The sequence below is a fragment of the Tamandua tetradactyla genome, chromosome 8 (assembly GCF_023851605.1).
Source record: "Tamandua tetradactyla isolate mTamTet1 chromosome 8, mTamTet1.pri, whole genome shotgun sequence".
Classification (NCBI taxonomy): Eukaryota; Metazoa; Chordata; class Mammalia; order Pilosa; family Myrmecophagidae; genus Tamandua; species Tamandua tetradactyla.
The window spans coordinates 79,958,996-79,984,119 of NC_135334.1; the positions used below are offsets into that span (position 1 = coordinate 79,958,996).

The window sequence follows — 25,124 nt, forward strand, 5'->3', positions numbered from 1 at the left end:
TGAAGTGCAGGAACAGGCACATAAATTCATGGAGTTCCTGAAATTCTCTGGTCTTACCATGCTCCCCATCACCCAGAGGCAACTGGATTGACAGAACAGTCGAATGGCCTTTTGAAAACTCAGTTATGGTGCCAACTAGGTGGCAATACCTTGAAAGGCTGGGGCAATGTTCTCCAGGAAGTTGTGTATGCTCTGAATCAGAGTCCATTGTATGGTACTGCTTCTCCTGTAGACAGGATCCATGGGTCCAGGAACCAAGGGGTGGAAATGGGAGTGGTACTACTCACTATTACCCCAAGTGATCCACTAGGAAAATCTTTGCTTCCTGTCCCTGAGCTCTGCCCCAGACCTTGAGCTCTGCGGGTCAACAGGTTTTGGTTCCAGAAGGGGGAGTGCTTCCACCTGGAGAAACAAAAATGATTCCAGCTAAGACTGCCACTTTGGCACTTTGAGCTTTTCATACCCCTGGATCAACAAGCCAAGAAAGGGATTAGGTTACTGGCTGGGATGATTGACCCTGATTATCAGGGGGAATTATGACTGCAACTACACAATGGAGGTAAAGAAGAGTTTTCCAACTATAGGAGATCTCCTAGGGCATCTTTTAGTACTACCATGCCCTGTGGTTAAAATCAATGGAAAACTGCCGCAACCCAATCTAGGCAGGACTACCAATGGGTCTGAAACTTCAGGAATGAAGTTTTGGGTCACCCCACCAGGCAAAGATCCACGGCCAGCTGAAGTGCTTGCTGAGGGTGAAAGGAACATGGAATGGGTGATGGAAGAAGGAAGTAAACAATATGAGCTATGATTATGTGATCAGTTACAGAAACAAGGACTGTAATGCTGTTTTTTTCCATGTTATAGTATTTGAGTTGTAAGATATCAAGTTTAAGAATAAATATTACCCAAGGACTTGCACCCTATTCTGGGGAGATTTAATGTGTTTCTGGTTGTATACAGGACAGTTTGTATTGTTAGGTGAGGAAAAAATTGTGGTTTTTTTATTGTTTTCTATTTAGAAATTAGCTACGGTTTAAGGTGATGTATATAGTTGCCACTTTGACAAGGGGTGAATGTCGTAGTTAGGTTCATGTGTCAACTTGGCCAGGTGGTGATACCTGTTTGTCTGGTTGGGCAAGTGCTGGCCTGTCTGTTGCTATGAAGACATTTCATAGAACTAAGTCATGATCATGTCGGCTTCATCCACAGCTGATTCCATTTGTAATCAGCCAAGGGGAGTGTCTTCTGCAATGAGTGATACTTAATCTAATCACTGGTAGCCTTTAAAGGAAGATTCAGAAGAGACAGGCTGTCTTCCTGCTTCTGGCAGTGAGCCTCCCCTGTGGCGTTCTTCCAGACCCTCCATCGGAGTCATCAGCGTCACAGCCTGTCCTACGGGTTTTGTACTCTACATTCCCATGGTGACGTGAGACACTTTTATATCTACAGATATTTCCTGCTGATTCTATTTCTCTAGAGAACCCTGACTAATACGGGTGTGAGATATGGATCCTCTTTCATTCTGTTGCATGTGATATATCCAGTTCTCCAAGCACCATTTATTGAAGAGTCTGTTCTGTCCCAGGTGAATTGGCTTAACTGCCTTATCAAAGATCATATGTCCATAGATGAGAGGGTCTATATATGATTCCATTGGTTAGTATATCTATCTTTGTGCCAGTACCATGCTGTAGTTTCATAAAACACCTTAAAGTTAGGTACTGTGAGACCTCCAACTTCAATTTTCTTTCTTAAAATATTTTTAGCTATTCAGGGCACCCAGCCCTTCCAGATAAATTTGATTGTTGGTTTTTCTATTTCTGAAAAGTATGTTTTTGGGATTTTAATTGGTATTGCATTGAGTCTGTAAATCAATTTAGGTAGAATTAACATCTTAACTATATTTAGTCTTCCAATCCATGAACACGGCATGACCTTCAATTTATTTAGGTCTTCTGTGATTTCTTTCTTTCTTTATTTCTTTTTTATATGGGCAAGCACCGGGAATCAAACCCGGGTCCTCTGGCATGACAGGCAAGCATTCTTACCTGCTGAGCTACTGTGGCCCACCCTCTGTGATTTCTTTTAACAATTTATTGTAGTTTTATTTGTATAGGCCTTTTTGTATCCTTAGTTAAATTTATTCCTTAAATATTCTATTCTTTTGGTTGCAATTGTAAATGGAATTTTTTCTTGAATACCCCATCAGATTGTTCATTACTAGTGTATAGAAACACTACAGATTTTTTAGATTGATTTTGTAACCTGCCACTTTGCTGTACTCATTTATTAGCTCTAGTAGTTTTGCTGCAGGTTTTTTGGGGTTTTTGACATATAGTACTATATCATCTGTAAACAGTGAGAGTTTTACTTCTTCCTTTCCAATTTTGATGCCTTGTAAATGCAATGTCTTGTCTAATGGCTCTGGCTAGAACTTCCAACACAATGTTGAATAACAATGGTGATAGTGGACATCTTTCTTTTGTTCCTGATCTTAAGGGGAAAGTTTTCAGTTTTTTCCCCATTGAGGATGATGTTAGCTGTGGGTTTTTCATACATTCCCTTTATCATGTTGAGGAAGTTCCCTTCTATTCCTATCCTTTGAAGTGTTTTCTACAAAAAAGGATGTTGAATTTTGTCAGATGCATTTTCTGCATCAATTGAGATGATCATGTGGTTTTTCTGCTTTGATTTTTTGATATGGTGTTACATTAATTGATTTTCTTATATTGAACCATCTGTGCAGGTTTGAAAGGATGTGTGTCCCCTAGAAAAGCCATGTTTTAATCTAAATCCCATTTCATAAAGGCAAAATAATCCCTGTTCAATACTGTATGTTTGAAACTTTAATCAGATCATCTCCTTGGAGATGTGATTTAATCAAGAGTGGTTGTTAAACTGGATTAGGTGATGACATGTCTCCACTCATTTGGGTGGGTCTTGATTAGTTTACTGGAATCCTGTAAAAGAGGAAACATTTTGGAGAATGGGAGATTTGGAGAGAGCAGAGAATACCACAGCACCACGAAACAGAGAGTCCACAGCCAGCAACATTTGGAGATGAAGGAAAACACCTCCTGGGGAGCTTCGTGAAACAGGAACCCAGGAGAGAAAGCTAGCAGATGACGCCATACTCACCATGTGCCCTTCCAGCCAAGAGAGAGACTGTTACTGTGTTCATCATGTGCCTTCTCACTTGAGAGAGAAACCATGAACTTATCCGCCTTCCTGAACCAAGGTATCTTTCTCTGGATGCCTTTGATTGGACATTTCTGTAGACTTGGTTTAATTGGGAGATTGTCTTGGCCTTAGAACTGTAACTAGCAACTTATTAAATTCCCCCTTTTTAAAAGTCATTCCATTTCTGGTATATTGCATTCTGGCAGCTAGCAAACTAGAACAGATTTTGGTACCAGAAGTGGGGTGCTGCTGTGGTTTGCAGATACCACACATGTTGGAATGGCTTTTTGTATGGATAAGGGGAAGAATTTGGAGGAGTTGTGAGCAGCCCGATGGAGAAGGCCTAGAATGCTTTGAAGAGACTGTTAGTAGAAATGTGGACCCTAAAGATACCTCTGATGAGGTCTTACACAGAAATGAGGCACACGTTACTGCAAACTGGAAGGAAGGCGAACCTTGTTTTAAATGGCAGATAATCAGGCAAAGTTGACTAGTGGCTTTGACTGGAAGACAAATTTTAAAAGCCATGAACTTGAATATTTAGCAGAAGAGACCTCCAAATTAAATGTCGAAAGTGCAGCCTGGTTTCTTCTCACAGCTTATAGTGAAATGCAATGGGAGAGAGATAAGCTGAAAACTGAGCTCTTGGGTACAAAGAAACCAGAAATTGATGTTCTGGAAAATTCTGGGCTTCCAGGAAGGGAGACCGCAGAGAATAGTGCCCCACATGAAGATTTGGCCAAATGTGGAACCAGCCAGTCATTTCAGAGAAAGCCAGGATCAAACATGGAGTTATCCAGGAAGGATTTGTGGAAACTCCTTGTGTCTTACGGACATGATCCAACGCTAATGCATAGGAAGACAATGAGAGTGCTGTGGGATCTGTATAAACAGAGCCACTTCCAGTCTGGACTGGGTGGTTCAGAGAAGGAACACATTCGAGGAAAAATAACTTCATAGGCAAAACCATGGAGGCTGAGGTCTAAAGTCAAGAAGTCTCGGGCCAGGACAGCAGACCCACCCAAGCCCATGAAGAGGGTGATTTTGCCCCAAAAGCAGAGGATGGGCCTTCCACCTCATTGCAGTGGAAGAGTCATGCCGTCTCAGGCCTTGGAGAGGATGAAGCACATTCGTTGGGGTTTGGGGAGAGCCTGGCTGCCACCACATGGAGGGGTTGAACATGTGCCCTGGAGAAGGCAGAGAGCCAGGGTGTGACCCCAATGCTTGGAGAGGGTGTAACCAAGAAAAAAGATGGTCTCCCCAATGTCCCCCAAGGTTGTATTTGGGGACAGGCAGGCCTCTGTGTAGGCCTTTGGAAAGGGTGGGTTGGCCGCTTTCTAAAGCCCTGAGGATAAACGACTCTCAGACTTTGAAATCTAATGAACTTGGCCCTGTGGTTTTTCAAAACTGCTTGGGTCCTGTGACCCCTGTGTTCCTTCCTCCCTATGGATATGGGTATATGTATCCTATGAATGTTCATCCTTTGTATGTTGGCAGTAAATAACTTGCTTTGAGTTTTTATAGGTCCAGAGACAAAGGATAATTTTGCGTTAGAACAGACTATGCCTATAACTAACTTTGATAGGTGTTTGTATGTTACTAACTTTGTATTTCATGTGTATTGCTACTGAAATGGTTTAAGGATTTGTGACATTGTTATGAAATTAATGTATTTTGTATATGGGGAAAACATGTCTTTTTAGGGTCCAGAGGGTGGAATGTACTGGTTTGAAAGGATGTATGTCCCCTAGAAAAGCCATGTTTTAATCTAAATCCCATTTCATAAAGGCAAAATAATCCTTATTCAATACTGTATGATTGAAACTTTAATCAGATCATCTCCCTGGAGATATGATTTAATCAAGAGTGGTTGTTAAGCTGGATTAGGTGATGACATGTCTCCACCCATTTGGGTGGGTCTTGATTAGTTTACTGGAATCACATAAAAGAGGAAACATTTTGGAGAATGGGAGATTCATAGAGAGCAGAGACTGCTGCAGCACCATGAATCAGAGAGTCACAGTTCTCCAGAGAAACAGGACTGACAGAAGGTCTATGTCTCTTTCTATATATAATGTTATTATATTAATGATAAAATTAGATTTATCATAGGAATTGGCTCATACAACTGTGGGGAAGGGCAAGTCCAAATTCTGTAGGCTAGGCTGTAAGTTGAAAACTCCAATGAAGGTTTTGATGAATTCCCCAGGAGAAGCTCACTGGTCAAAGTAGAGGTGGAAATTCCTTCTTCTGACTGATGAAATCCTCAGTTCTCCCTTTAAGGCCTTCAGCTGATTGAGTGAGATTTCTCTCATTGCTGAAGGCAATCATCTTTGTTGATATATGGCTGATATGATCAATCTTAAATGGAATAAGCTGGCTCATAACTTAAATGCATTTACAAAATACCCTCCTAGTAACAATTAGGTCAGTGTTTGCTCAACCAAACAACTGTTCACCATCACCAAGTCAAGTTTCTACCCCCCACACACATACACATGCACTACGTATTCTTTGATATCAACCTGCCCCAGACCATATAATTACTAAGCATCAAAACTAGGGATTTAACTCGGTGTTTGAATCTAAATTCCTTGCCTTTTCTGTTGTATTATGTGGATTCTTTTTTTGTAGAGATTAATTATTTCTATACTATATTCATTACTTCCTTGCTTTCCTTGCATGACTCAACCAGTAACAGTGGCCTTCAGTGCAAACTCAACTACAGCCCAACACCATGGCTCTAGCAGCAGTATTGAAGTAGTGTAGTAGTTTAGGTTACAGACATTAGGATGTGTGGGAACTGTAATCTGGAGACTGTGTCTAAAGAAGAGGGTCACTATTCAGTTCCAACTGATTGTTGTCATATGGAAATATAGCTCAAATGTGGTCAACCACCTTATTTTCTGAATTCCCTGGAAATCCACATTTTGTGAAATTTCTTAATTTTAAGTGGTTGGCTCAAAAATGTAATAAAATGCTGTACTGACTGAGTCTTTGTGGGACCTACGCAAGCTTTTCAGCCTGAATTTGGCCCATGTTTTATTAGTTTGCCACCTCTGCTCTAGATGGTTTCCATCCTCCAGCCTCACCTAATCATCATGGTGTAATTAAAAGCATAAGAGCTTGGAAGCCAGACAGATCTAAATATAGCAAGGGATTTTACTCTTTGAGCTTTAGTTCTCTAATGTATAATTAAGGATAAAGATGTCAACCACACAGCTACAGTGAGAATTAAATGAGATTGAGATTAATAAAGTATGTTCGGTGCCTGTTAGTATTCTGAATGTTTATGGTTATCTTTTCTGCTTATTTGGGGGGCTTTCATCTATTTCACGGATGTTTAGAGATATGGAATTCTCCAGGGGAAAGTGGCTAGTAGAAGTGAACTTCTTCAAGGTGATAATCGGCCCACAGGGAGGTTGCAAGCCAATCACCTTTAATCCTAAAACTCACTTGTTCATCTAGATGTTTGGAGCCCTCAGCTTCTATTCCAAGTTAATATCTTTCTTTCCAAAGTAAAAGCTTACAACCTATTTAACCTCTCTCCTGGCAAAAGGGTCACTTGGTATAACCATTTGCACATACCCCAAACCTTTCCCAAAGAATTCCCTAGCCAGCAACTTTCTGGGCTTGAACTCCTCCAAAGAATTCATAAGAGGAAGCTATCACTGTAGATCACTGAGAATAATACAATCTTTCTAAATCCTTGCTCAGTTTGCGGTGAGTTGGACTGGGGAAAAGTCAAAGGCATCCAGGAAAGGTTCTGAACAGCTTAGCCCTTGATTTCAGGCTTCTGCAGGAGCTGCACTCTGTGTCCTGGCTGCCCCAGGAGCGGGATCGATGCTATGAGCTGTTGGAGTTGCAGCGGGCTCTAGCCAAGGAGAATCATAAGGCTCTACGGCTGCTCCTCCGCTGCCTGTGCCTCTGCAGCGCCATTCTTCAAGTGGTAAGAGGCTCCAGTTCATTGTGAACCTTCTCTCCAAACTGAAGTCACCAGAGTTATAGCCTTCTCTTAGATTAAGCTTCTCCTGGAATTCCCCATGTTGTATGGACTCTGTAAGTGGTTTAGAGCCACTGTTCCACCCAGTTACAGCTGTCTCTGCTCTGGAGTGGATGGGCATAAATGGTCAGAGGCTTGGCCTTAAATTTCCTCTACTAGTTGGTCATGGCCTGGCATAGAAGGAGAAGTAACAATAATTTCTGTTTCATCAGTTGATTGTGCCAGGTGTGATTAGGGATTTGAGAGAGGGAATCCTGATCTTTCATGCTGCTAGGCTTATCTTTGAGCTTATCTTGCACCTTTGGCATAAAATGCAGAGTGTGATTTCTGATGTGGAAGTACTAGAAGTCCTACAGGTTTATTCCTGGGGTTTGAACAGGCCACAGTGGCTGGTAGAAGCATACAATTATGTGGTCCTTCTCAATTATGCCAATTTTGCATCTATGGTGAAAGCCCCCTTCCCTCTTTTTGTTTTTTTTTTAACCTGGCTTTTTTTTTTAATTAATTTTTAAATTAAAAAAAAATGTAACAGCAAACAAACATTCTTAACATATTCCATTCTGCATATATAATCAGTAATTCACAATATCATCACATAGTTGCATATTCATCATCATGATCATTTCTTAGAACATTTGCATCAATTCAGAAAAAGAAATAAAAAGACAACAAAAAAATTCATATACACCATACCCCTTATCCTTCCCTTTCAGTGATCACTAGCATTTCAATCTACTAAATTTATTTTAAGATTTGTTCCCCCTATTATTTTATTTTTTTTTACTATTACTATTTTTATTTTTTCTCTATATTAACATTCTATATCTTTTTCTGTTGTTTTGCTAGTTCTTTTCCTAAATCGATGCAAATGTACTAAGAAATGATGATCATGCATCTATGTGATGATGTTAAGAATTACTGTGTACTTGCCTCTTGTTCATGGCCTATCATTATAATTTATCAGGTGAAGATGGAAACTCACACAGCTCTTTGGTCAGTCACCATCTTCACATAGTCCAGTTCTCAGAGAAAGAACCCAGCAAGATTTTGTGAAAATGAGAACTGATGTGAAGGGGGCTCCCTTTGTCTGTCTTGAGCTGGGTTTTAAGTTCTACATGTTGCTCTGAACTTCATCAGAAGACATTAATCACTAGGCATAGAACATTGAAATCTCAAATATGGTCTTGACTGCAAGGAATTTCCATTCCCAGGAGGAATAAGGACAGCTCTTGGCTGAAATCTTAACAAACTTATTAGATATAATAGTTTCTGCTGAGTATGTTAGAAATCAGGTTTTATGGATATGTTTGAAAATTTCTACAATATTTAAAAATACCTATAATAAAAAATCTAAAATAGCCAAATCCCTTCCACCTACCAGAAGTCCCCGTCTTCTTACCCTACTCTGTTTTCCTTTTTCTGTATTACCTATTGCCATCTAACATATTGTATAATTTATTTATGTTTCTTGGCTAACTCCCCATGATAGAACATAAGCTCCACAAAGGCAGAGAACTTTGTTTTGTACACTGATGTATCCCAAGTACCAAGAAGAACAGAGAAGATACTCAATAACAGCTTCACAGAGTTTAAAGAAATTATAATTAAAAGCACTTCTGCTTATTTTATGGTTACTGATTGAACTCATCAGAAATATCTTTTTTAGATGTTTTAGAAGAGTTGCTGAAGAAGAATTTCATATTCTCTCTTCAAGGAGGTAGCAGAAAGGGTAATTGACATCAGGAGTGTCAGGATACTAGAGTCATGGTACAGGAATGAGAACGAGGCAGTGGCTTTTAGCCTCCAGACAATAAAAGTTGGACTCAACATTGTACCAAGCTGAGTTGTGGTAGATGGGGCAAATTGCCCCACAGTCCCTAAATCCCACTTTTGTTTTAGTATTACAAAAATAGTTGCAGTTTTTATAGTCAGTAGTTAATTTATTTTTTTAAACTTTTTTATTGTATAGTATAACATGTATACAAAGCAAAGAAATAAAAAAGCAATAGTTACCAAAGCACTCCTCAACAAGTGATTACAGGACAGATGCCAGATTTTGCCATGGGCTACATACAATCCCTCTGTCTTTCAGGACTTATCTGACCTAGGAACCCATCTGGAGGTTGTAGGTTTCTAGAAAGTAATCATAGTTCATGGACCCTTTTTAGAATCTCATATAATGTCTTAGATGTTCTTTAGGGTTAGTAGGAATGGTTTTGGTTGGGGTTTGGCAAACTATGATAGGTAGCAATGTATAACTGAAGTTTGCTTAAAAGTGACCTCCAGAGTAGCTTGTCAACTGTATTTGCACTCTCTCAGTCACTGATCCCTATTTGTTACACTTCTTTTCCCCCTTTTGGTCAGGATGGCATTGTCGATGCCATAGAGCCAGGGCCACTTGCAGAGTTGGGCTTAAATATATAAGCTATATATATGTATATATATATAAGCTTCACAAGAGCAAGCCTCAAGATTAAGGGCTTGGCCTATTGATTTGAGTGTCTCTAATGTTTGGCAACATATCAGGGGTTTCCTCAGTGATAAAGTTTAATAGTTCCATGTTTTTTCTCCTATCTCTCAAGAGACTTTGTCAACACTTTTTGATTATCTGCTTAATATACTCTGGGATGTATCCAGGCACTATACTAAGATATACAATATTACAGGCCCTCATTCTTATTCCGGGCTCCAGCATTTGGGTTGTCCAGACAGGTTGAGTTAGATTATGTGCTCCAGAAAATTTAGGTTCTGGACAAAATAAACCTTTTTCCCTTTGGACTCATAAAGTAGGTGAAGTTCTAAAATACAGACAATGTCTTCCTTACCCCAGTATCCTGAATTATCTTAATCCTGAGCTGACCAGCTTCATTCTTATCTCTAAATACCAGGTTATACATATATAGCACAGCCTCTCAAAATCCAGAAATAACAATTACTGTTCCAGACTAAATGTCACTGCTATAAGAACTTACAAATTAGGCTCCAGTTTTCTATAAGTGTTTTCTAAATGAAACCATACAATATTTGTTCTTTTCTTTATGCCTTATTTTGCGTTACCAAATGCCCCACAGGAATATCCACAACATTGCATTCCTCACAACTTCGTTCCTTTTTTTGGTAGCAGCACAGTATTTGACCATATGTATAGACCATCATTCACCATTCTACTTCTCAGTCAGTGTATTCTTCAGCACCTCCTTCCATTGGACATCATGTATAAGGTAAAAGTCAACAGTCTGTCTTCAATTTCAGGCAATTAATTGTTCCCAGGAGAAAAGAAACCGATAAACACACCCTCACCAAATAGAAAATCCAAACCTCCCTTTAACTCTTGCCCCTCCCCCCATTATTTACCCCTGGTGTTGCTGAGGTACTGTTGATGTTTTCCTCTTAAACATAGCCCATACCATCCAATAGCAGTTTTCCCCCTATACCCTGAAATTATACACTCGTTGTACAAGATTCATACCTTTGAAGTAGTTCATGCAAGAACTTATATTTTTAGTTTTAATCATGGGACACATGGGTCGATACAACACCTTTCAACCATGTTCATCTTCAATATGGTAATATTATTTATAGATTTACTAATGAACTGCCTTCACTTCTATCTCTTCCCTTACATTTAAGTTCAACCTCATTAGCTAACCGTTCACCCATCTCTAGCTTCTGTGTATCTCTAGGTTCCCTATATTCTGTATTATAAGCCTCTGACTTTACCATGGTCATAAAAGTGGAATTATATAGCATCTATCCTTTTGTTTCTGGCTGATTTTACTCAGCATTGTGTTCTAAAGGTTCATCCACCTTGTCATGTGCTTCAGGATGTCATTTCATCTTAGTGCTGCATAATAATCCATTGTATGTGTGTATATATATATCACATTTTGTTAATCCACTTATCTGTTAATGGACACTTAGATTGTTTCCATTTTTGTTCGTTGTGAATAATGCTGCTATGAACATTGGTGTGAAAATGTCTGTTTGTGTCACTGCTTTTGCTCTTTGGGTATATACCAAGTAGCGGTACTGTCAGGTTATAGGGCAACTCGATATTTCGTTTTCTGATGAACCGCCAGACTGTCTTCCATAGTGGCTGTATTATTATATATTCCCACCAGCATAATTGTCCCAATTTCTCTATATCCTCTCCAAAATTTGTAGTTTCCTGACTGTTTAATAGCAGCCATTCTTAAACATGTGAGGTGGTATCTCACTGTAGTCTTGATCTGCATTTCCCTTGTAGCTAGTGAAAATGAGCATCTCTTCATGTGCTTTTCAGTCATCTGCACTTGCTCTTTATAAAAATGCCTTTTTGTGTCTTTAGCTCATTTTATAATTGGATTGTTTGTTCTTTTGTTGTTGAGTTGTATGATTTCTTTATGTATGTAGGGTGACAAACCTTTATCCAATATGTGATTTCCAAATATTTTCTCCCATTGAGTTAGTTACCTTTTAACATTTTTGAAAAAGTGTTTTGAGGCACAAAAACATTTGCTTTTGAGGAGTTCCCATTTATCTGTTTTTTATTTTGTTGCTTGTACTTTGAGTATAAAGTTTAGGAAGCTACCTCCTATTACTAGGTCTTGAGGATGTTACCCTACATTTTCTTCTAGGAGTTTTATATTACCAGTTCTTATCTTTAGGTGCTTGATCCACTTTGGTTAATTTTTGTATAGGGTGTATGGTAAGGGTCTTCTTTCATTCTTTTGGCTATTGATATCCAGTTCCCCCATGCTTATTTATTAAAAGGATGATTTTGTCCTAGTTCAGTGGATTTGTGGTCCTTCTTGAAAATCAGCTGACCATAGATTTGGTGGTCTATTTCTGCACTCTCAGTTCAATTCCATTAGTCAACACTTCTATCTTTGTGCCAGTACTATGTGTTTTTGACCACTGTGGCTTTATAATAAGTTTTAAAGTGAGGAAGTATTAATCCTCCTACTTCATTTTTCTTTTTTAGGTTGCTTTTGGCTATTTGGGGTCTTTTTCTTTCCAGTTGAATTTGGTAACTAGCTTTTCCAAATCTTTAAAGTAGGTTGTTGGAGTTTTGATTAGTACTGTAGATCAATTTGGGTAGACTTGACATCTTAACTACATTTAACCTTCCTATTCAAGAGCAGGAAATGCTTTCTACCTATTTAGAGCTTCTTTGATTTCTTTTAGCAATTTTATGTAGTTTTCTGTGTACAGGTCCTTTACATCCCTAGTTAAGTTCATTCCTAGGCACTTGATTCTTTTAGTTGCTATTTTGAATGGAATTTTTTTTCCTTAATTGACTCCTCAGTTGGTCGTTCCTTGTGTATAGAAACATTACATGAATTTTATACCCTACCACCTTGCTGAATTTCTTTATTAGTTTGAGTAACTTTGTTATAGATTTCTCAGGATTTTCCAAGTATAGTATCACGTCATCTGCAAATAATGAAAGTTTTACTTCTTCCTTTCCAATTTGTACTCCTTTAATTTCTTTTCCCTACCTGATTGCTCTAGCTAGAACTTCTACTACAATATTGAGTAATAGTGGTACAGAGGGCATATTGTCTTATTCCCAATCTTAGGGGGAAGGTTTCAGTTTCTCACCAATGAGTATGATGCTAGCTATGGGTTTTTCATATATGCCCTTTATTATATTGAGGAAATTACCTTTGATTCCTACCTTTTGAAGTGTTTTTATCAGAAAAAGATGCTGAATTTTGTCGAATATTTTTTCAGCATCAATTGAGATGATCGTGTGAATTTTCCCTTTCGATTTGTTAATGTGCTACATTACATTAATTGATTTTCTTGTGTTGAACCATCCTTGCATTCGTGGTATAAACCCCATTTGGTCGTGGTATATAATTCTTTTTTAAATATTTAAAAAATATTTTTATTGATAAAACAACATCCAAACATACAAAACTTTTTTGTTTGTTTGTTTGTTTGTAGAGAGCTATATAGTCTGAGAAGGCTGGATTTATGTTGATATCTTAATCTACTTCCAGGCTCTCTGCCAAGTATGATCTATTACAGATTTTTAAAAATATTTTTATTGCTAAAACAGCATACAGTATATGTTATACAATAAAAAAGTTAAAACAACAACAATATACAAAGATAAACATTCTTAACATGCAAACATTTCAAATATGGTGTACAATCAATGGCTCACAGTATCATCACATGGTTGTGTATTCATCATCATGATCATTCTTTAAGACATTTGCATCACTCCAGAAAAAGAAAAAAAACAGGAAAAAGAAAAAACTCATACGTATCTTACCCCTCATCCCTCCCTCTCATTGACCACTAGTATTTCCATCTACCCAATTTATTTTAACCTTTGTTCTGCCTATTTATTTTTTATCCATATTTTTTACTCATCTGTTCATACCCTAGCTAAAAGGAGCATCAGACACAGGGTTTTCCCAAACAGTCACATTGTAAAAGCTACATCATTATGCAATCATCTTCAAGAAACAAGGCTCCTGGAATACAGCTCTATAGTTTCAGGTACTACCCTCCAGCCACTCCAATACACCATAAACTAAAAAGGGAATATCTATATAATGCATAAGAATAACCTCCAGGATAACCTCTCAACTCTGTTTGAAATCTTTCAGCCACTGAAACTTTATTTTGTCTAATTTCTCTCTCCCCCCTTTTGGTCAAAAAGTTTTTCTCAATCACTTGATGCCAAATCCCAGCTCATCCTGGGATTTCTGTCCCACATTGCCAGGGAGATTTACACCTCTGGGAGTCATGTCCCACATAGAGGGGGAGGGCAGTGAGTTCACTTTCCGTGTCAGCTTAGAGAGAGAGGCCACATCTGAGCAACAAAAGAGGTTCTCTGGGGGTGACTCTTAGGCCTAATTTTAAGTAGGCTTTGCTTATCCTTTACAAGAATAAGTTTCAAGGGGCAACCCCCAAGATTGAGGCCTTGGCCTATTGATTTGGTTGTCCCCACTGCTTGCTAGGATATCAGAAATTCTCCAAATGGGGATGTTGAAAATTGCCCCTTCCTCCCTATTCCACCAAGGGGATTTTGCAAATGCTTGTTTATTCACTGTCCAAATTTCTCTTGGATTTATAGAGGCATCACACTAACCTGGACAAACCAACAAAATCTCATGCCCTATTTAAGATTCCATGTATTTATGGTGTTAACTGATCATACAAGTTCAACTAGGAAATGCACTACCCAAAATATAAATTTTGCACCAAATAAACATTTCTCCTTTAATCTCACACAGAAGTTGAAGTTTTAAAACATGAACGATATCACTGTTAGGGTACCCTTGTCTTCTAATATACCTTAATCCTATCCAGACCAATTTCATTCATGTCTCTACTTGATGTCTGGTCACTTTTGATTATGGTGTATAATTCTTTTAATCTGATGTTGGATTCAGTGTCCTAGTATTTTGTTGAGAATTTTTGCATCTATGTTCATTAGGGAGATTGGCCTGTAGTTTTCCTTTCTTATAGACTCTTTACCGGGTTTTGCTATTAGGGTGATATTAGCTTCATAAAATGAGCTAAGTAGTGTTCGTTTTTCCTCAATTTTTTGGGAAAAGTTTAAGCAGGATTATTGTTAGTTCTTTTTGTAATGTTTGATAAAATTCCCCTGTAAAGCCATCTGGTCCTGGGATTTTCTTTGTAGGAAGATTTTTTGATGACTGGTTGAATTTCTTTATTTGTGATTGGTTTGTTGAGATCTTCTATTTCTTCTTGAGTTAGTAACTTGTTCATGTGTTTCCAAGAATTTGTCCATTTCATCTAAATTGTCTAGTTTGTTGGTGTATAGTTATTCATATTATTGTCTTATGATTTTTTTTATTTCTTTGGGGTCCCTAGTTAACAACCCCCCTCTCATTTCTGATTTTGTTTATTTGCATCCTCTCTCTTTTTTGATTTGTTAATCTTGCTGGTGGGCCATCATTTTATTGATTTTCTCAAAGAACCAACTTTTGGTTTTATTGATTATTTCTATTGTTCTTTTGTTCTCCTAATCATTAAACTGTGCTTTATCCTTTGTTATTTCTTTTCTTCTATTTGCTTTGGGTTAGTTTGCTGTTCTTCTTTATTTCCTCCAGGTGAGCAGTTAAATCCGCTAGTTTTCCTCCTCCTTCCTTTTAAATATTGGCATTTGGGGCATTTTCCCACATCCCATCAGTTCTGATATGTCATATTCTCATTTTCATTCATCCCCAGATAGCTACTGATATCTCTAGCAATTTCTTCTTTGACCCACTGGTTGTTCAAGAATACTTTATTTAATCTCCATATATTTATGAAAGTTCTGGTTCTTTAGTGGTTATTAATTTCCGGCTTCATTCCATTGTGACAAGAGAAAGTGCTTTGAATAATTCCAATGTTTTAAAATTTATAAAGACATGTTTTGTGCCCCAGCATATGGTTTGTCCTAGAGAATGTTCCATGAGCACCAGAGAAGAATGTATATCCTGTTGTTTGGGGGTGAAGAACCTATATATGTCTGTTAGGTCTAATTCATTCATTAAATTGTTTAAGTTCTCTATATCTTCATTGATCCTTTGTCTTGTTGTTCTATCTATAGAGGAAAGTGGTGTATTGAAGTCTCCTACTATTATTATTGAAATATCTATCACTCCCTTCAGCTTTGCCAGTGTTTTCCTCATGTACTTTGGAGCTCCTTGACTGGTGCATAAACATTTATGATTGTTACAATTTCTTCTTGGTGAATTGTCCCTTTTATTAATATATAGTGTCCTTCCTGGTTTCTTTTGATGTCTTTACACTTAAAGTCTATTTTGTCTGATATTAGTATAGCTACTCCTGCTTTCTTTCGGTTATAGCTTGAGTGGAACATCTTTTTACATCCTTTCACTTTCAATCTACTTGTATCCTTAGGTCTAAGATGAGTCTCTTGTAAGCAGCATATAGCTGGATCATACTTCTTAATCCATCCTATATCTTTGAATTTGTAAGTTTAGCTTGTTAACATTCAAAGTTATTATTGTAAAGGCATTTCTTGAATTAACCATCTTATCCTTTGGATTTAATTTGTCAGATCTATATATTCTTTTCCCTCTTTCTCTTTTGATCCTTTAAGTTACCCTTACTAGTACTCTTCAAGTCTGTGCCCTCCTCAGACCTCCATCTCCTATCTTTTTTTTTTCAGCTGACAGAACTCCTTTTAGAATTACTTGTAGGGCCTGGAAAAAAGTTTTTTGAAAGAGATTCAACTGAAATGTCCCTTTGGACCATTACCATTTGCCAATGACTTTGCTCCTGTCTTATTATTTGATCCTTGGATGAAATTGTTGGTAATGAAGAAGCCATCTCACCCTGATAAGGATAAAAGTCATATTAAAAATGTTGGAGGGGGAAGATAGAAGGAGCTTTGTTGTGATTGATATTATTGGGCCAATATAACATTCATGGATTTTTTATTGCTTTAAACAAATAAATCTTTTACTTATGTAAGCTACAGTTTTTCTAGTTTGCTGTTAAACTTGCAGCTGAATGCATTCTTGCCTAGCAGTTACAAAAGCTGTTCAACTTTCAATTTTATATCAATATGTCTTTTTCTAAAAAAAGCACAGAGCCTTTCTCTGGGACCCTATTTCAAATTACAACCCTCTGCTACTACCAGCAGTCTTGATCCCTCTCACTCTGTCCTTTGTTTTTTCATAGTACTTATCACCTTTTGACATATAAACAGAAATGATTTATTATGTTTTTGTACACCTCCCATTTTCCCACCCCCACTGAGGACAGAGATTTTTATCTTTTTCATTCACCTATATATCTCTAGTGTTTGGTATAGGTTATGCCATATAGTAAATGCTCAGTTAGTATTGAATGAATGAATGAATGCCAAGTGTGAATTTGTATCCATATTCTTCTGTCAAAACAGAACAAGAACCTTAACACTCTCTTAATTTTGTTTCTCTCCTCTCTTCCTTTCTCCACAATTCATATTACTCTTAGGCCGATATTATCTGGAATTTTAGTTCTGAATTTTTATGAAAATGTTTGTTTTACTAATTTAGAATGAACAATACATTTCACAAATTGCTCACCAGAGCTTTTTATTGACACTATCCTCTTAAATTAATTTTCCTCTGTTTGGAATATACTATTTCTTACTTTTTTCATGGTAATAAGTAGGTAAATTTTCTGAATCTTTGCAGATCTAAAAAATGTTTTTATACATCCTCAAATATCAACAATACCAGTTTCAGGTTTTAAAAAACTTCCCTCACACCCAAATTAATAGGCGAAGCCCTCAATCATGAAGCGTACTCTCGTGAAGCTTATGTAGATAGCATAGAAGCTTAGACTACCTATAAGCATGCCTAAGAGTTACTTCTGGAGGACCTCAGTCTTTCTAAGCCCAACTCTGCAAGTGAAATCATTGCCCTCACCTCTACATGGAACGTGACATCCAGGGGTGAAAGTCTCCCTAGCGATGTGAAAGATGACTCTCAGGGATGAGTCCAGACGTGGCACCATGGAATCAACAATTCCATCCTGAACAAAAGGGGAGAAAGAAGTGTAACTAATAAAGTATCAGTGGCAGAGAGAGTTCAAATAGAGTCGAGAGGCTACTCTGGAGGTTGCTCTCATGCAAGCTTCAGTTAAGCCTGGCTGCCTATCATAACCTGCCAACCCCCAACCAGGACCATTCCAGCCAATCCTAAAGGACATCTAGGGCAATATATATGATTCCATAAGGGCTCCATGCACTAGAGTAACTTTCCAGAAACCTATAACCTCCAGATGGGTCCCTAGTTCAGATAAGTCTTGAAACCTAGTTCAGCCTCTCCAGAATATCAGATAATTCCATCTCTCTACCCCATATTAATGACAGACCCTTCCAAAATCATAAATTTAGAATTGCCATAGCCCAAACACCCCTAAAGAGAGAGATAGAAAGATTGAAGGTGATGGTGGAGTTATACAGAGAAGATAGGATTTAATAAAGGAATATGAATGCTGGATCATTAAATTGATATCTCTTTTAGTCTCCAGTATCTTGCAGCAGCTAGAAGTAAAAACCTACAATTGTGGAATTGTAACTCATGTCAAAGTCTGAAATATGTTCTGCAACTAATTGTGGCGCTGTGCTTTGAAATTTATAGCTTTTTTGTATATATGCTATTGTTCACAAAAAGAAAAAGAAAAAGTCAATTGTGATGATAAAATAATATTTAAGCCCTCTAGCCTCCTATCTACTGGAGCAGCTAGAAGGAAAAATATGAGAGGATCATATGGTAGCCCATGACAAACTCTGGGATCTTGTTGAAGAGTGCTCTAAAAACTATTGCTTTTTTATTTCTTTGCTTTGTATACATGTTATACTATACAATAAAAAAGTTGAAAATAAAAAAATTAATAAATAAAAATAAAGCAAAACAAAACAAAAAACTTCCTTCAGAATTTTGAAAATATTGTTCCTAGCAGTAGTGTTTTAAAAATATATCCTGGTCTGGCAACGGTGGCTCAGTGGCAGAGTTCGCACCTGCCATACTGCAGACCCAGGTTCGATTCCCAGTGCCTGCCCATGCAAAACAATATGTATATATATACTGATTATGTTCTGTTGAAGTAGTAATTATTGTTGTTGTTTTTATAGTTTTATCCTAACTGGTACTCAGTGGGCATTTTCAACGTGAGGACTCAGTGGTACTCGAAAACATTTTCAATTCTCTTTATAAGCATTTATTGTGGAACTACCACCTGGTCAGGCACTATGTTACTGCACTATGTTAAGCAATAGAGAAATAAAATAAGGTATGACAGAGGCCTCTTCATCCTCCAGGAGCTTACAGTGTAGTGGAAGAGGCATATAAGTAACTAGATGCAGTGTACTAAGGATTATGAAGTGGGAAGCCTTGGGTATTGTGGTTATTGCTAGAGCATGAAAGAGGACATCAGCAAGTCTGAGGCCATATTTGTGTATGAATTACCCAGCTTTGGGCTCAGCTGTATTACACCTGGGTCTCAGAAGACTGAGACTTAAGCTCATGAACAGCAGACATTCCATTCACAGACACCAATCAGTTAGACTCAAAAGCTCTATTGAGCATCATAAGGGTCATGAAAGCAGCAAGGTCTGCTGGCCAAGCATAGATTTCTGGTGTCTCCTTCTGTTCCTTAACAGAAGCCCAAAATAATGATAACCTATGAGGCTGATTAACCTCTCAGCTCAGTGATGAACCAAGAAAAGGTCACTAGGCTTTTTCTCCTCCCCCAATAGAAAGTCCATGTTAGTGCCCAGGCAAATACAATACTCAGCAGGCCACATCACCCAGGCCTAATGACTGGAATTATTACTGAGCCCTACGTATCCAATCTTTCTTTTTCCTTGTCTGTGTCAAGCAGACATGTTCTATTTGGGTTGTACCCTTGGGCCTTTCAGTAGACAGGAATGGCCATGGCCAATCACATTAGAACACTGTGGCTTTCCAATACATGTTCTCCATTTTCATCTTCTCTGGTCACTTAAATGTTTCTAGGGGCTAATATCTACTAAAAAGCAGCCCTCTGTGTGTATATCTAGATTCTAGGTTCCAGGTTCCAAGACCTGACAGTCTGTACAGACCAGTAGATGGTTAGTTTGCTCTCCATACCCTATCTCTAGCACATTTTCCACTCTACACTGGCAGGTTCACGAGGACACATACCATATGCAACAAGGCTTGCAGGAGCGAGTAAAATGCTGCAAGAGGATCAGGACAAGCCAAGGTTCTATATACCTAAAAAGAGTACAGTACCAGGAGCTGGAACAGAGGCTGAAGCAGACAGAGACCTGGTTGCTGCAGTTGGGACATCTCGCCCGCCTGGTAGATTATATGATTTGCCAGAACCTTGTGTCCATTGTGGAGGAGGAGATAACCTCTTTTGTGGCCAACATCCTTCAAGTAAGGTGGTGGGTGGTATGAATAGAGGTGGGTAGGCAGTCAAAGGCCAGATGGGCCAATGGATACTAAAAGCTAGCTGCACAACCTCTCCTCTCATTTCTTTTATAGGCCCCAAGGCATAACCCCTTTCTCCTAACGCAGCTGGTCTTTGACAATTGTGGCCAACTGTCTCATATGCCCTCTACTGAAAAGATGATCAAGGTTCTAACTGGGGGCATACAGTCTGTCAAGGCCTCTGTCCTTAAGGTATTCTGTAGAGAACAGGGAGCTGATTGTAGAAATTCCATTTTTATCCTCTGTAATCAGAAACTCTCAGCATGTTCTGAATTCCTTGTTTTCCACTTTTGCCCCTTCTCCATATCCTGGCATGAAGCTAATGCAATCTGCAGACCGCAAGACCTCCTGGGACACCCTGATTTCCCAAGGTATTTAGGAGACCGAGGCAGAGGGTAGGAAGGTTAGGGTAGGGGCAGGTACTGGTAGAGTGCTAATGGCATGGGAAGCAGGCAAGAGGTAATCAGGCCTTGAATGTGGATGAAGCAGCTCTAACGAGATGGAGCTCTAACTGGGCACTGTGGGGAGGGTGGGAGTGTATTTTTGCATGCTCATGCATGTGCTCATTGTATGTGTGTGTATGCACCTGAGTAGAATTAGGGTTATGAAAGAGTTTGAGTACATTGTCTTTCCCCTGGTTTATCCAAACTCCTCAAAGTTTTCCTCTAATGTCATATTTGCATTTCATTTTCTATTGCATTTGATTGCTAGGTTAATGTGTATTTGTTTGATGGACTCTGATTGCTCAATATATTTGCTTCATTTCATACAGCTCTTTTTCGTTTCACACAGAGTAATTCATGGGTATTATTGAAATATTTTATGGTTACCAGTTATGCTTCATTATCAATCCTCAAACTTGCTATCAGGGAGGAAATACATCTTCACATTTCTAAATTTGGAATACTAACGTTTTCACAAATAAGAGTATTAAATGCATTCAGTCATCTGATTTGTAGAGATTTTTCATTTTCCTATGCAACTAGCATACTTTCATTAAGATGATTTGAAGACATAGAGTTAATTTTAGGACACAGGTGACAAAGAGGAAAAAGTTCATTGAAAGGAGCCTGTGCCTTTTACAAATCTCACCTTTGGGGGAAATTTTTTTCCCCAAGTGAATCTAGGCTAATTGATAGAGACTGTTGATATTTATTTTACATGATGCAGTGCAAAATGAAATGGCTCTGGAATCAGGCATATGTTGATTCAAATCCAAGCTATTTTTACCTACATGAATTTAGTTTACTATTCTGCAAAATGGGAATAACAAAAATATCTAGCTGCAGCAAGGTTGTTTTGAAGATTAAAGGAGTAACTTATCTGGTATGGTGTAATGAATTCCTAAAATGTTAAGGCGGAGGCCAGGTTCAAGGATATTCTTTAAGGCAGTGACTGAGGGCTGGCAACATTCTTTCCAATCTCCATCCAGTATGAATTCCTGTTCTGCCAGTCTTCCCAGACCCCCTTGCACCTAGGTGTCTTTTGTGATTTCAGATGGACCAGTTATAAGATTTATATGATACTTCAACTCAGAACTGAGTTAATTATGGAGAAAGACTGGGTGTATGTCCTTCATTTTGCTGCTGAAGATCATAGCAGTGTGTTTTTGTAGCTTGTGTGGCAATGACATCTCAATTCACCAGACACAGAGAACCTTAGAGGCTCAGCCTAGAGTGTTTTATTTTTTCAGCTCTCCCAGTTATTCTGCCACCCATTTAGTATTCTGTAATGATTGCCTTCCTGCTTATACTTGCTAGAGTCAATTCTCTTCTCTGCACCTGAAGCCTAACTAATACACTCCCTCAGTGGGTTTGGTATACTGTATTTGTGATGTGGATGTATGTGTGAGCTCACTCATGAATAGGGAATACGTGTGCATAATGGGTGTATGATGTGTGTGTATATACACTTAAGGTGGAGAAGAAGGTTGTGTATGGGATCCAGGGGGCATTCATTAACCATTATGGCATGTGCCCTGCTAGAAGAAGATGAAGAGGAGGACTCGGACACAGAATTCCTGATGCCCAAGTTCCTGGGACAGCCCAGCGATGCTGTGCGTATCTTCTGTGGCCAGGATATAGGATTAGTGTGGCCTTGGAAGTTTTTCCCAAACACTGGAACTCTAGAGGTCCGTGGATACCGACTGCGGGGCCAGTACTCGCTCCCCAATTATACACATCTGCAGAAGGATCTAGACGACAACCCTCGAATTCAGGAGGCACTGACTAAACTACAGACCGTGCTTGAGGTGAGAACGGAGGCTTAAGGAGTGGGATGAGACCTACTAATTCCCATCATAGCCTAAGTACTTTGTCTGCATCTAGGCCATGTTGCAGGAGGTTCAGGAATTCTGTAGGGAGCATCACTGGATGATTGGCATTTATGAATTCTTGCAAGCCTGGGGGCCTGGGAAGCTGGAGGCCATGAGAGGCTGTCCCATCAAGGACTACGTGATACTAGTGGGCCGCCTGAATGTGTGGCAGTCCCTTGTCTCCAATATGCCTGATAATTTGCTCACAAAAGGCAAGCTGCTGCTGCTCAGTTGCCAGGAAATACAGGCAGAGATGGGTAAGTGTTGTTCATCTTCCTTCCTTTCCTTCCTCCTTTCTTACTCCTATTTACATAGCCCACCTTAGGCCTGAAATGTCTTCCAGGCACCTTTAGAGAAGACTTCTCATCAGAGCCATGGAACCTTCCAAAGCCTCAGGTCCCCACCCCTTTCCTGTGTGATACTACAAAGGACAGCCTGTCTCTATTTTGGCTCTTCTCAGTCTCTATACCCCTTAGTAATCATTCCTGACACTTCAAACTTTCTATTCTTATGGTATGGATGTAGTTTAGTATTTTTTTTTTTTTATTTTATTTTATTATTTTTTGTTTGTTTGTTTGTTTCTTACATGGGCTGGGGCCGGGAATCGAACCGGGGTCCTCCGGCATGGCAGGCAAGCACTCTTGCCCGCTAAGCCACCGCGGCCCGCCCTGGATGTAGTTTAGACCAAATGTGTCTGAGAAAAATCTTAGCCTATTCCTTAGGCTGTTGAGCTCAGTTTCTGCCCAGAGATTCCTGGGAATCTAAGGTACCCCACACCCTCTATATAGAAGAATCAAAATTTATGCTACAGTTTGGATGTGTAGATGGTTTACTCACTTTAACTGATCCTGTCTTCTCCTGTACTCTTAACTTTTGCTGATGGTAAAAGAAAAACATGACCTTCTCAAGTAAAAAGAACATTTTTCAATTAAAGTAGTAACTTTTGGTCAAACAGTCTGAGCATTTGGTCAATTCAAAATTTCCACTACATTTAATGGGTTGCTTTTATTGTTAAGTGTTCTTTGCTCCTTTTCCTTCCAAAGATGGCATTTGGCATTGGGTGCAGGCCCCTGGGCTATCTGCTCTTTTTTGCTGGCTCCTATTGCCCCTTGCTTGAGTGTAATATAGGCTTGCCTACTCCTTGCCCTCCTTCTGACTCTACTGCTTCTGGTTCTGATGTGTTCTGGGCTGGCATGACTGGTCTGTATTCTCTTGTGCTAGTAGGGCCCAGAGTTTCTCCCTCTGATTACTCAGCTAGACATCTGGTTCATGCTGGCTTGTTGCAGATCCTTGGAATTTTAGTGAATTCTTCATCTAATCTCTGTTTTAGGCTGTTTACCCCTACAGCTTCTGCTTCAGGGTCCCTCAACCCTCAACACAGGAACCCCATTTGGGTCTACTGGCTGTCAACTCCTAGCTGTCTTCTATATCTTCTCCCATTTGGGAACTGTAAGTGAATTGGAAGTGTTATCTTTCACTCTGCTGATGCCCAGGAAGTCTGTCTTCTTATTCTAGTTTGTTAGAACAAATTAGATTCTAATCTGAGATCCAAGGATCTTCTGGATCCCTAGTCCAGGATCAAATTGCCTCTTCAAAAGGAACAAATATAGAGAGAAGCCTGGGGGTTGAAATCCTGGCTCTTTTTTTACTTGCTTTGTGACCTCAGAAAACCAAGCTTCACTTTCTTTATTTGTAACCTAATTTTAATAATACTCACCTCATGGGTTTATAGTGATGAGTATTGAATTATTACTTATAGTACCAGTATGCAGCTTAGCATGCAGTAGGTGATTAATATTTTTTCATTATACTCCACCCTCTTTTGTCTATTCTCACCCTTCTTGTAGATCTAATTTTATCTTACAACTCTGTTTCTCTTCTTCCTGGGCTCCTTTCAACAGTGAATGGCATAATTATCCACCTTGGTAAATTGGCCTCATCAGAAATATGAGTTATCCTTTATTCCTCTCTCACTCTAACCCCACCACATCCAACCTGTCATCAAATCCTCTCTGTTTTTCTGCCTCCTAAATATCTCTCAAATCTGTTTCCCTATCCACCTTCAACTTTCAATCCCGAGGAGCCCTGGCATTTTATCAATCAATTGCTCCTTAATACCATATGGTGTCATTGTTGAGTTGCTGTTTGCTTTTACTTACCTGATGCTACAGGTCAAAAAACGTGCCAACGTTACAATGACTATAGGCCACAGGGAATTTTGAAGAAGAATGAGTTCACATACTCAGTGTTCTGTTTAACCCAGAGTGCCCCTTGATTGGTGCCCTCTCTCTGAGTTTTCTCATCAGCTCTTAGTCCTCAGTCCTCTTGGTCACTTCCTCCTAGGCTCCAAAAGTACTATACCAAGTAGTTTCAATTATCTACTTCCAGAATTCACTATCCCACTTTCCAGTTGCAGAAATGCCCGTAGGCTGATTTACTTTTCACCTTTCAAGATATAAAATATAATGGAGCAGAGCCAAGCTGCCTGAGTTTGAATCCTTGCTATGTCACATGCTACTGTGTAGTATTGATCAAGTTACTTAACTGCTCTGAGCCTCAGTTTCCTTATCTATAAAATAGGGACAATAATAGTATCTACATCAAAGGGTTTTTCTGAAGATTAAATGACTCTTAATAAGTCCTTGACACAGTACCTGGCATGTAGTAAGCACTCTAT

The 25,124-nt window shown here is 38.9% G+C and overlaps 1 protein-coding gene across 22 annotated transcripts in view; it reads left to right on the top strand.

The window, feature by feature from the left end:
• DNHD1 (dynein heavy chain domain 1) overlaps positions 1 to 25,124 on the top strand; it is an 88,045-nt gene that overhangs the window by 17,938 nt on the left and 44,983 nt on the right. For 21 of the 22 annotated variants that reach the window (XR_013156780.1, XR_013156781.1, XR_013156782.1 and 18 more), the window contains 6 exons: positions 6,976 to 7,132; positions 19,825 to 20,079; positions 20,188 to 20,325; positions 20,453 to 20,504; positions 22,119 to 22,384; positions 22,461 to 22,704. Coding sequence is in view for 17 of the 22 variants with exons in the window: in XM_077113806.1 (XP_076969921.1) it covers positions 6,976 to 7,132; positions 19,825 to 20,079; positions 20,188 to 20,325; positions 20,453 to 20,504; positions 22,119 to 22,384; positions 22,461 to 22,704 (1,112 nt within the window). In the remaining 5 variants the exon portion in view is untranslated. The remainder of the gene's footprint in view (positions 1 to 6,975; positions 7,133 to 19,824; positions 20,080 to 20,187; positions 20,326 to 20,452; positions 20,505 to 22,118; positions 22,385 to 22,460; positions 22,705 to 25,124) is intronic. The other variant, XM_077113817.1, reaches the window with a different exon arrangement.